General features: G+C 37.2%; 1 protein-coding gene across 1 annotated transcript; it reads right to left on the bottom strand.

Annotated features, from left to right (window-relative positions):
* Positions 1-992: 992 nt before the first annotated feature.
* Positions 993-6351, bottom strand: LOC111916150 (uncharacterized). The gene is made up of 8 exons (XM_023911794.3): positions 5917-6351; positions 4871-4984; positions 4714-4782; positions 3494-3513; positions 3355-3407; positions 3244-3274; positions 2648-2729; positions 993-1327 (listed from the first exon to the last, which is right to left on the bottom strand). Exons 1-8 carry the CDS (start codon positions 6104-6106, stop codon positions 1137-1139), a joined length of 750 nt encoding a protein of 249 aa, XP_023767562.1. The 5' UTR covers positions 6107-6351; the 3' UTR covers positions 993-1136.
* Between the last annotated feature and the right edge of the window lie 5684 nt (positions 6352-12035).

Here is a 12035-nt window from a genome sequence, read left to right as displayed (position 1 = left end):
AATTTGAGGGTGGTCTTGGGCCTACCTTGGTCCTAAGGTGGCTCCGCCCTTGCACCTGATATCATTGGGATAAGTGTTCGGAGTAGGCTGATGGTCGTTAGGCCCAAAGGCATACACAACTGATAGCTAGGGTTTACTGTACTATCGTTTTGAAGCTCGTGAATAATATTACTTTCTCCTATTGTGTTGACATATATCATATTTGACCGAACCACGCTAAATATTGTGTCTTTATGTGTGATTTGTTCTTGTTTAATCCTCACACATTTCTTGATGACCAAACCGATGAGTGTTTAAAGATCACTTGATTATTAAATTTATGTGAAAAAAATGACTAGTGTTCCCTTTGACAGTAAAACAAAGTACAAAAGATAACCAGAATATGAAAGCAAGACCGATAAAAATTAGGAAAGGGTCAAAGTAAAATGGAGCCTTTCTAGCAGTTATATATCTAGAAAGGTACATACGACTATGCCTGATCCCTTGGGTGTGGTCAATTTGACTAGACCGTACAGAGTAGATGCTATTGCCTTAAGCCTTAGTAGAAGATCAATTGGGATCATGAAGCCATTTGTATGGGCATTAGATAAACTTATTCTCATTTGTATTTACTATCCTGGTTCTAAAATACGAAATTAATCAAATGGGGTGAATTCTTAGCATGTAAATAACTTATTCTCATAAGTTAAAATTTGGTATCAAAAGAGGATTGAATTTATCTCCAATTTGTGAAGTAGTTAGTTAACGCGTGGAGTTGTTTTTATTGTTAGGGTTCTACACAGAAACCGTGGTTGATTAATTCTTCAAAACATTTTTCAAACTCATAAATGGATGTAAATATGCATGACACATCCTGATGAAGGAAATGCCACACTGCTTGCTTGCCTACCTTTCTTATTATACCCCCTCCTTATTTTAGCAAAACTCGTGAACTAATCATGTAAATACGTATGAATTTCAGTCACTGTTTATTTAAATTACCTTCATCAAAATCAACAATCCAATGAAAATCTATATATTAAAAAAAAAAAAAAAAAAGAACAAAGCATTAGGTATTTTAAAAACATCTAACCCCGCTAGTTTAACTTTTACAAACAGTTTATTAATAAATGATATTTGTAATTAAATGTCAAGAGTCAAAGGAAGGCAGGTGAGTCACTGAGATCCGGGTCTTGACCCGTTTTGGTGCAGATGTAAATGAAATGAGAATCTGGATCTTCTAAAACATAATCAGCAGGAAGCAATCCTTTGTCGTTTGTGGGAACAGGTGACAGGTATGATTTAGGGGATGAAGTTGAACCTGGTGGCCTTTGAAACCCCGGCCGAGCTGCATTAAAAAATATCCATTTAGACTTCTGTTAAATTCTTCTGCTTTTTTTTTTTTCCCAGATGGGAGCCTAGTGGTTGAGGAGTGACACAGGAGGTCCAGGGTTAGAACCCAAACCCTGACACACCCAAAATATTGCTAGTGTTCCGCAATTGCACTACCACGTGGTCCGCTCAGATGGTGCGGTTTATCATTTTTTTTAAAAATTGTACTGTTTTTTGATGTGCATTGGACTAAGATTAAGACTGATGTCAACAAAACAAAAGCTGCAATTTTTTTGTCTGCCATTGACTTCCCACTTGGTCCGTTCAGATGGTGCGTTTTACAATTTTTTTTTTAAATTGTATTGTTTTTGACGTGCATTGGACTGAGAGTCTGAGACTAAGACTGATGTCAACAAGACAAAAACTGCAATTTTTTTTTGTTCGCGATTGACTTCCCACGTGGTTTGTTTAGATGGTGCGGTTTACAATTATTTTTTAAAAATTGTACTGTTTTTGACGTGCATTGGACTGAGAGTTTGAGACTAAGAATGATGTCAACAAGACAAAAACTGCAACTTTTTTTGTCTGCGATTGACTTCCCACGTGGTCCGTTTAGATGGTGCGGTTTATCATTTTTTCAAAAAATTATACTGTTTTGGACGTGCATTGGACTGAAACTAAGACTGATGTCAACAGGCCAAAAACTGCAATTTTTTTTTGTCACATAGAGACTCACTCTCGATCTCATAGATGTAAAAGACGTTAATATCTTCATCCTCATGATCGGAAATAGCCCTAGAAAGCTTCCTTGGGATATTTTTGAGGATGGGGGCATTTACGTCTTTTACACAAACAAGTGATTATGAGCGAGTCCCACACATTTTTGTCGCGGTCTAAATGCAAATTTTTGTTAAATTGTAGTACATGATAAAATTCTCAATTTGTGTTAGAAGTTTACACAAGTATCTCATGGATTGTGACAAGTATTCTATGTTATGTTTTACTACATGTATATTTATCGAATACTTACTAGTTTTTAAGGAGCTTTTTAAAATTTTTCCAAATATACCTCTTAATTAATTATAGAAACACAATCTTGTAAATGCCCTTTTTATGCCATTTTATATCTTTCAGCTAGTTTTACAAAACACCATTTTTTTTATCAGCTAGCTTTTCAGCTAGTGCGCCAAACATAGCCTTAAGACACTTATTGGGTTGAAATCTATCCAATTATAAAAACAAAACAAAAGTAAAATGCTATAAATTGGTAGATTCATCAAATAATTAAATTATTTAGACTATTAGGAACATAAAATGAATTATTGAAAGAACTTACGTATTATGTACAAGTCTATTTTCCAATTGTAAGCTGGTTTGTTTATATGAGTCATCCTGACCGTTGGATCACCATATGTAATCTGTAGAAATAAGAAGTAATTAATAGTGTCTACTATTTAGTTTTTATAAAGGGAATATAAATTACAAGTTCAAAAAAAAAAGAGTAAATTACATGAATGGTCCCTATGGTTTGGGGTAATATGCACGCTTGGTCCCTAACTTATTTTTTTAACTCGGAAGGTCCCTACTGTTTGTTTTTGTTGCGCGTTTGGTCCCTACTGTTTGTTTTTGTTACACGTTTGATCCCTATCTTACCTAAAAAGACTATTATTTAAATAGTAAAAAATAGTGAGGTATGTAAGGTAAGGTAAGGTAAGGTGGGGGGTGAAATTGGAGGTGTGTTTATTTAAATAAATCAAAAAATCAAGGGAAAATAGTCTTTTTTAGGTAAGATAGGGACCAAGCGTGTAACAAAAACAAATACTAGGGACCTTCCAAGTTAAAAAAATAAGTTAGGGACCAAACGCGCAAATTACTATAAACCATAAGGACTATTCGTGTAATTTACTCAAAAAAAAAGGTTCAATGTTTTACCAACATATAAATCCCTCCAGGTTTAAGAATCCTACAAATAAAATAAAACATGTTATTATTAACTTATTATAAAATAAAGGAAATTATATTTGGGTTTATTGAAAATAAAACCTGCTGACTTCCCCAAGCATTTGAGAAGCACTAAGTGGAGCATCAGTTCCACACTTCAAAATTTTTAAAAAAAAATGAAGAACGTTAGAATATAAGTAAAAAAAGATAAAAAATAAAAAAATAAAAAAATTGAGCTTACCATGAGTGAGTCAAGAGTTCCTAAAACCCGCAGATCAGAAACCATGTAAAAGAACGCAAAAAAAATGATTGTTAATATATAAAACACATGTTTAAAATTTGTAATTTCCACCGATTTGAGGAGGGCATTTATGTCTTTTGCACAGACGAGTTTCACTTTTTTGGGTAGGACAAAGAATTGCAAATGGGACATAGGTGTAACTATTTTCAATTTTTTTATATGCAGAATTTTTCAAATTTGTTTTTAAGGAACAGTGGAAAGATCCAAGTTCAAAGTTAAATGTGTAAAAAATTGAGTAGTTGATGGAAAGTTGATAAAAGTCAACATGATAAATAAAGTCAAGATATTCAAGACTAAAAGGAATTCTATATATTTGTGTATTAAAGCATCCTACTTTTCATTTCTTTCTATTAATATATAAACTTTTTTTTTTCGTTATAATGGAATTGTAGTTTGAAAAATCAACCTAATTATAACATTAAACTTTCGATTTCTTTATTATCAGGACATTATACAGTGAAGATGCTTTATATTTGATGGCATTGCTATAACTGAGTAGATTTTTGTCAAATTAAAACAAGGTTTTATGCAGAAAAGCCTTATTATTTTAGGAAATTTTTTGATAAAGTCCTAAATTATATTTTTTTGAACAGAAAAGTCCTGATTGTTAAATTTTACACGATAATCTGTCATTTCCTGTTAAAATAAAAATAGTAAATTACTAAAATCGTCCCTATGGTTTGGTCAAAATTGCATGTTTTGTCCCTAACTTTGCTTTTTTACACTTTGTAGTTTGATTTTGTTGCATTTTTCATCCCTTAGATACATAAGTTAGGGACCAAACGTGCAAATTTGATCAGACCGTAGGGATGAAAAACGCAACAAAATCAAACCATAGGGACAATCTGAGTACAAAAAAAAGTTAGGGACCAAACGTGTAATTTTCACCAAACCATAGGGGCAATTTCAGTAATTTACTCAAATAAAAATAAGGACTTTTTCGTTAATTTGGACAAAATATTAAATAATCGAGACTTTTCTGTTCAAAAAAAAATTAGGACTTTATCAAAAGTTTTCCTAAAATAATAAGACTTTTCTGCATAAAACCCAATTAAATTAAAATGTTGTAATAAGAAAAAATCGGAAATAGGACCTTTAATAGTTTCTTGCATTTAACCTTAATATTAAAACCATATGAATCTAAAGAAATCAGTGTATACCTTTATCAATTACACTATCAAATGAATCATCAAGAAAAAAGCCCATATCCCGAACATCCATCTGCAAATCTTTACATATAATTTATAAGGAATTACTATATTTATAACAAAAAAAATCTTGAAAACCCAAATAAGACATATATAAGAGAGAGGATACATTTTAACTGAGGAATATGCTCGTATTTCCTTCGCATCATTTCAATAGCTACACATGAAATGTCAACATTCATGATGTTTTCATATCCATCCTTCACCATGTCCTCTGACATAACTACAAACAAAATTGAAGAATGTATTTATGGAATTAGAATTTGAAGAATCTTTCGTGCATTTTGTTAGTAGGAAATGGAATGGAATTCATGAGGCGTTATGGGGGTTAAAAGGGTATTTGAGTAATTTTAACAAGGAAGAAACATTGGGAGTTAAAACATTATATTGAACAGTTATGGTGAAGCCTATTTTGCTTATTAAGAGTTATATCAAATAACTCAAAACAGCATCCAAATCAACCATATAAAGCTAAATATTGAATCCAACAGAAATTACAAAGATGCCCTCATACTATTTGAACAACAATGGCTGCACAATCACTTTTGCTCTTATGCAATAAACAGAATAACTCTCTGAGTTCTCAAATTAAACTTGGATCAAAGGCTCAAAGCAAATGCAATATTGTTACATTCATTTTCAGGAGTTAAAAAAAGTTAACTACTTTCATACTAAGTTGAGTGTAATTAATGAAGATATGGAAGTCAGTGGTATATCGAGTGTCTGCCTCAATTATGCATCAGAAATTACATTCTTTTGTAAACAATTTCAACATAACTACAAGTATTCATCATCCATACCCTGTTCTTTGTCATTTTGGGGGAGGAAAGAAGCCAATTCAACATGATTATCTCAATCATGTAAAGCACCGATGTTTCCCTAATCCCCTTCTAAACAAAATTCACACTCCAAGTACAAAAAAAATCAAGTTTACTAAGAATTTTGATCTTTAATATCGCTATGAGACAGAAAAAATAGCTTGAAACAGTGATCCAGCACATCATATTTAAATAATTGTCCTATACGACATGTAAAAGAGAGTAACAGTATTTCAACTCGATGAAATAGTATCGAATTTCTACAAAAAAGTACAGAAATTGTATGCATCTAATAGAGATTAAACTGAGAGAGCTGATCGAGAATGAAACAGTATACCTGCATTGCCGCAACCAACCATAAGGACGCGAGAAGAGGTAGGAATGTATTTTCGAACAAAAGGACGAAGGGCATGGTAACGCTGATACCAATCGAATGAACCGGCGGAGGCCTCGTGAATGTATCGAGCATCCCAGTAAACGGAGTCGCCATAGTTGTAAGTATTGCATGCCGACTCATCTCTGAACATCTTTCGTTCTTACCAGTGACCGGCGCCGGTGAAGGTGGAAGTGGAGGCGGTGGTTGGAAGTGACGATCGCGAGGGGTTTGATTGTATGCGTAGTGGATGGGTGGTGGTCGTCGTAAGCTGTGGTTGTGGTGGTTGGGGCGGTGGTGGTTTGGATTTTGTTTGTCTTTTTGGGAAAATCCTTCGCCAGAGCATAGTTTCTCAAGATCTATAATGATTCTGCTTTTACGACTTGTACATTACGCCTTGAGAGTTGTACATTGATACGTAGTAGTTAGTCATGATTTTGGAAGAACAAACGTGTTAAGTAACCCTAACACTTTGTTAAAGAAAAAAGCAATACAACAAATTATACCATTATTTTATTTGCTTTTGAGTTGGAAAAAATAAAGAAAAAAAATGGAAAAGAGTTTAACTTTCATAAAATTATACCATTATTTTAACTTTTTTGAATAATTTTTTGTTGAATGAAATATTTGTGTTTTTAAACATTTTATTGACTAATTATAAAAATGTAAGACATTAAATAAAATATAAAGTTAAATATAATGCTCGAAAATCCATAAAAACATACTAGAATCCAAATTAAACATAATATTTTGCATAAAATTTCAAAGCATTTAAAAGCAATTAATTATCAATATGATCTCTCAAAAGGACTATATTCATTCCCTTTAGAACCTCCTTCTATTTTTGTGTATATTTTCTTCCTTATTTTCTTTATTTGCACTTTTGTATTTGTATTTAGGAGTAGACATGGTGTTCTTTTCAAAATTCATGAATAATTTACGGTGAATATTATATTTTCTTATAAATTTGGGGGTTGTGTAAAGCAACCGTTATGTTTATTTCTATTGAAAATGGATAAGGAATTATTTGCTTTATTATTTGTTATTTTACATTCAAAACATCAAGAGAACTCTCCGTAACATTTATGAGTTGTGCATGAGAATGGTTGGGTCTTTCTTGTGTAATTTATGCACAATATTGTTGAAAATTGTCTCGAAAGTACATTGTATTATAGAGTTATAAATTTACAAATATTGGTGTATGTAATGTCACATAAGTAATATTTATATGTATTATATAATATTATTACATAAAAATACATAATTACTTAAATAATTAAACGTAAAGAAAGATGACATACATTGTGGAGGAAAATGAAAAATAAGAAGTCTAGTTTAATGTAATTTCTTCCAAAAATCATGAATCATGTGTTATGTCTTGTCATTTGGTCCATGTACACATGAATATCATATCAAAATTACAAATTCTTAATATATTTTGATAGCATTCTCTTTATCCTCTTTCCTTATAAAAGGATGTTGATTAGTTGGCACATTTATATGAGTTCAATCTAAAATCCCATATAATAAAATTGCACAACAAATAATTCCCAAACATAAAATGTTGATAATATAAAATTTCCTAACATAAAATCCCATAACTAAATATCCATAACATAACATAATCAACTTTCCTAAAGTCGATAACAAGTCTAACAACAAATCATACTTACTTTTAACATCTATCCTAATAAATGAAAATCATTTTTGTCAATGTTCTTATTGAATTTGACATATGTTATTTTCTGGGATTTTTTAAAGTATTTTTTTTCCACTTGTCATTTTTTTGTATTTTTCATTTTTCTTAAATTTAAATTTCAAGTTTTAGTAAGGTTTATATATGTAAGGTAGATCATTATATTAAATATCATAATAAATGCTCTTTAAGTGTTTCTTTCTTTCTTGTTTCAAATCTTCTACAATATGTATTAATTTAATTACTTTATTTATTATATCATTTGTATTTATATAAAACTATTGCTGTAACATCTCAAATTTCAGAAGTATGATTTAAGGAATGAAAGTGCAATTTGAAGAAGGGACTCGACGAGTAGGCTCGCTTACTCGCCGAGTCGGAGCGGGGTTGGGTCGCAGATTAAGTGACCAACTCGCCGAGTCGGAATCTTGGACTCAACGAGTTGGTGCTGGAAGGAGAAAACCATAATCCCGAGGGTTGTACCCTATATAATGTAACACCCTGTTTTTATGTGTCAGTGGTATTGGGCTTCTCGTTGCCCTCGCATGAATGTGAAGTTATTTGGGAGCGGGTTTAGATTAGAGGAGTTGAGGTGTTTTGAAGTTGAACGTTGTTCATAGCCCTTTGTGTAATGAGGAGGAGATGGTCCCATGCATGCATGATTTTGGTTTTGGAAGGTGGTTGGGTACGCCCAGCGTAAGCTGGACGTACGCCCAGCGTAAGTGCATGAGTGATACGCGTTGGCCGGGTGAGTACGCCCCGCGTACCAGGGAGGTACGCCCTGCGTACTCACAGGAATCCCAAACCCTATTTTTAGAGTCAGCTGCTATATAAGGAATAAGATGGTTCACCCCTCAGCCTCCTTACACTCATCTTCAACCTCAGAGAAACCCTAAATCTCGTATTTCCTCCATATTTGAGTGTGTTTGACCTTGGAAAGCTCTTGTTGGCAAAAGAAAGGCTTCAAGGAGAAAAAGGAAGTTGTCAAGAAAGAAGAGGGACGATTGGAGCTTGTAGATCTGAAGAGATACCATCCTTTGGAGCTTGTTTGAGGTATAAAGCTTCTTGCTTGACCTTTATATTGTATAGATCTATGTATTTTGAAGCTTTGTCCCCAATCTTGTACCAAAAGTCCTCAACTTGTTGCATAGTCCGATTTGGTCATGTGTAGCTGTCCTTTCAGACCTTTGGAGAGGTCTTGAGTGATAAAAATGAGGTCCCAAGGGCTGTAGTTATTCCATGTATGAGTTATGTGGGTCTTAATGGATTAAGACCTTGGATTAAGATCTTAAGGACGTCCCAAGTGATAAAGTCTGAGACTTTATGATTTCTAATCATATTTGGCCTATGGATCTAAAGTTTGGGCTTAAGGGCTCAAGCCATTAAGCTGTAAGAAGGACTTAATAGAATTCGCAGTTACGCCCCGCGTAACATGGTGGTACGCCCCGCGTAGCGGGCCAGTGTCCCGTTTCCCTTGCGAGTCATTGTTGTACGCGCCGCATACCAAGGAGGGTACGCCCAGCGTACTCCTCCTGTTGGACCTTCATGTTTGGGCTTTGAGTTTGGGCCGCTGGTGGACAGTTGGGTGTTGGGCCAAGTCTGGGAATTTATGGACAGAGTGTTTTGGGCCCAATTATTGTTATGGACTTTGGTTCTAGGCCCATTTGGTGAAGTGGGCCCAATTTGGTAAATTGGGCCAATGTTGGACTTTGTATGAGGTTTGGATTTTGGTCTTGGTCCGATATGTGGATGTATGTTTGACCTAATGTTTTATTGTTATGATGGGTAGTTTGGGATTTGCGGTGAGTTGGTGGTTCGAGAGTCTGCTTCTTCAGTTTAGAGTATCGGCATTCGCAAGGTGAGTTATCCTCACTATATCAACAGGGTCTAAGGCACCAAGGCCGGCCCTTATCGGATTGAGATCCGGGTAGTTGTTGTTATGTTGCTGCTATGTTATGTTTGCATCCTGAGAGCTAGGATGGTATATAGAGACCTGTTTGAGATCGGTATCCTGAGAGATAGGGTGATGCTATGCTAGTGACCTGTTAGGTCGGTATCCTGGTTAGGGGGATGATATGCTATGTGATCTGTTTGATCTGCTTGTTGACTGTGAATTGCTATATGATTGTATGTATATGTGCACATGGTTGTTTGGACTGGAGTTGGGTTGAGGCGGGTCCTGCTGTGTGCGGTAGGCCAAGATACCCAGGGCGGACCGGTTGTCCCGAAGGCCTAGCGAGCGGCCCGGATAGGCTGTAGGCCCCGAAAGGGCGGACCAGACGTGCCGAAGGCTCGGAGAGTGGACCAGGGAGACTGAAGGCCCGGTGCGGGCGGACCAGTCATACAGTAGACTCAGAGAGTGGACCAGGTGGATTGAAGGCTCGGGACCGAGCGGACCAATCACATTGTAGACTCGATGTATGTGGATAGACTCAGAGGGTGGACCAGGTGGACTGTAGCCCGGTGCGGCGGACCAGTCACACAGTAGACCCGAAGTGCATGGTTGTTCTGTGATCGGATATGTTGGCATGTTATGTGTGTATGGTATTTATGGTTGGTATTTTGGGGATATCTCACTAAGCTTTTGGGCTTACAGTTGTGGTTTCATGTTTTTCAGGTTCTTCAGGAGACTGTGGCAAGGCGAAGGCGTGATCGTACCGCTCCTCATGATTTCGTAGTATTGTGATTCTGGGAACACGTGAAATGTTTTGTATTGAAAACCTTTTTGTAAAGATTTAATGGAATCGAGATGTTTTTGAAAAATAAAAAAAATTGGTTGTATTTTTCGGTCGTTACAAGTTGGTATTAGAGCCTTAGTTTGAGTGAATTGGAGGAACATTCGTGTGACTCCAGTCTCAAATCGAGGAGAGTTTTCAAAAGAGTATTTAAAATGGTTTTCAAAATGAGTAAGGGAGGACGCGGAGGTACGATCATCCGGAGCCAGTAAGTAACCCCAAAATACCATGCATGTTATTGTGTTTTTGAGCTTTGATAGAACAGCATGCTAGTGATAGGCTAGGGATCTTCAGGATTTCATGATACGTTGCCTGATTTGTGATGCCTGTAGCCTAGGGTTCCTTATGGGGTATTTTCAGTGTTCCTTTAGTGGTGAGGGTTGAGCGTTGTTATGCATGTTTCTCTAGGGCGTTGTGGTAGTACTTCATACAAATATGGGTAGGTGTGGAAGGTAGTATGGGTCCGTACTACTGAAAGCACAGGACCCATACGCGTATCAGGGAAACCATGATCTCTAGGGTTAGGTTGAGAGAGAGTTGGATCCCAGGTTTGTGGGAAGAGTCTGAGATTTTGTGTTGTGTTTTTTCAGTATGGAGATTCCGAGGCATGATGAGAGCGGATCCGGGTCAGGATCGGGAGCTGGAGAGAGAGTTCCGGGCGGATCGGTGTCGTCCGAGGTTATCGGTCAGATGAGCACGAGCGAGTTGGATGCGAGGATTCGTGAGATTCTGCGTGATGAGATTGCTGAGTTGTTTCGGGCTGAGTTGCCAGAGCTGTTTGGGTCAATCAAGACCGCCATGGTTGAGTATTTTGATGAGCGCTATGCAGCTCTCACTGAAACGGCTGCCGCGGCGGCTACAGCGGCTGTAGCAGCGGCCGAGGGAGGATCTAGTCGGGGATTTCAGTATCGGGACTTCGCTAATACGAAGCCTCCCACATTCGATGGAGTTCAGGACCCGATCGTCGCTATGAGATGGTTATCAGACGTGGAGGGGTGTTTCTTCATGTGTTCATGCCCTGCTGATCAGAGGGTAAGGTGTGCTCTGAACCTGTTGAGGCTCGGGGCGAAGGATTGGTGGAGATTGACCACGGGGTCATATTCAGATGCGCAGAGGGCTGCGGTTTCATGGGATCAGTTCAGAGAAATGTTCATCACTCGTTATGTTCCGCAAGTTGAGAGGGAGAGATTGGCTCAGGAGTTCCTTGAGCTGAAGCAGGATTCGGAGTCGGTGACTGAGATCACCAGGATGTTCACTGAGAGGGCGATGTTTTGCCCTGAGTTTGCTTCGGAGCAGGCTCAGATGTCCCGATATCTGAGTATGCTCAAGAGGGATATCAGGCAGTTTGTGTCTGCGCAGAGGTGCGGGACATTGTTGGAGTTGCAGGAGGCCGCTAGGCGGCGTGAGTTAGAGATTGAGTTGCAGATGCGTGAGTTGAGGCAGGCTCCGGTGCAGTCGCAGCCGGGGCCAAAACGGTCCAAGACCGTTGATGTTAGGGTGGGGGACCTGAGCAGCCACACTTGTGGAAAGTGTGGGAGGAGTCACACCGGAGTTTGTAGGTCCGGTGGTGCATGCCGCAAGTGCGGAAAAGGAGGGGCACTATGCGAGGGATTGTCGGCAGTCAACGCCAGTTCAGGATTTGAGGATTTGCT

This window comes from Lactuca sativa, chromosome 1, assembly GCF_002870075.4.
Source record: "Lactuca sativa cultivar Salinas chromosome 1, Lsat_Salinas_v11, whole genome shotgun sequence".
Classification (NCBI taxonomy): Eukaryota; Viridiplantae; Streptophyta; class Magnoliopsida; order Asterales; family Asteraceae; genus Lactuca; species Lactuca sativa.
This window is presented reverse-complemented; position numbering and strand designations above follow the sequence as displayed.

Bases quoted from the DNA above. Each gene is read 5' to 3' on its own strand.
- LOC111916150 (XM_023911794.3), bottom strand. From the start codon at position 6,106: ATGTTCAGAGATGAGTCGGCATGCAATACTTACAACTATGGCGACTCC. The intron at 3,514-4,713 runs GTATACACTGAT...TGCGGGTTTTAG, and splicing joins TGATAGTGTAATTGATAAAG to GAACTCTTGACTCACTCATG. The intron at 3,408-3,493 runs GTAAGCTCAATT...AAAATTTTGAAG, and splicing joins GAACTCTTGACTCACTCATG to TGTGGAACTGATGCTCCACT.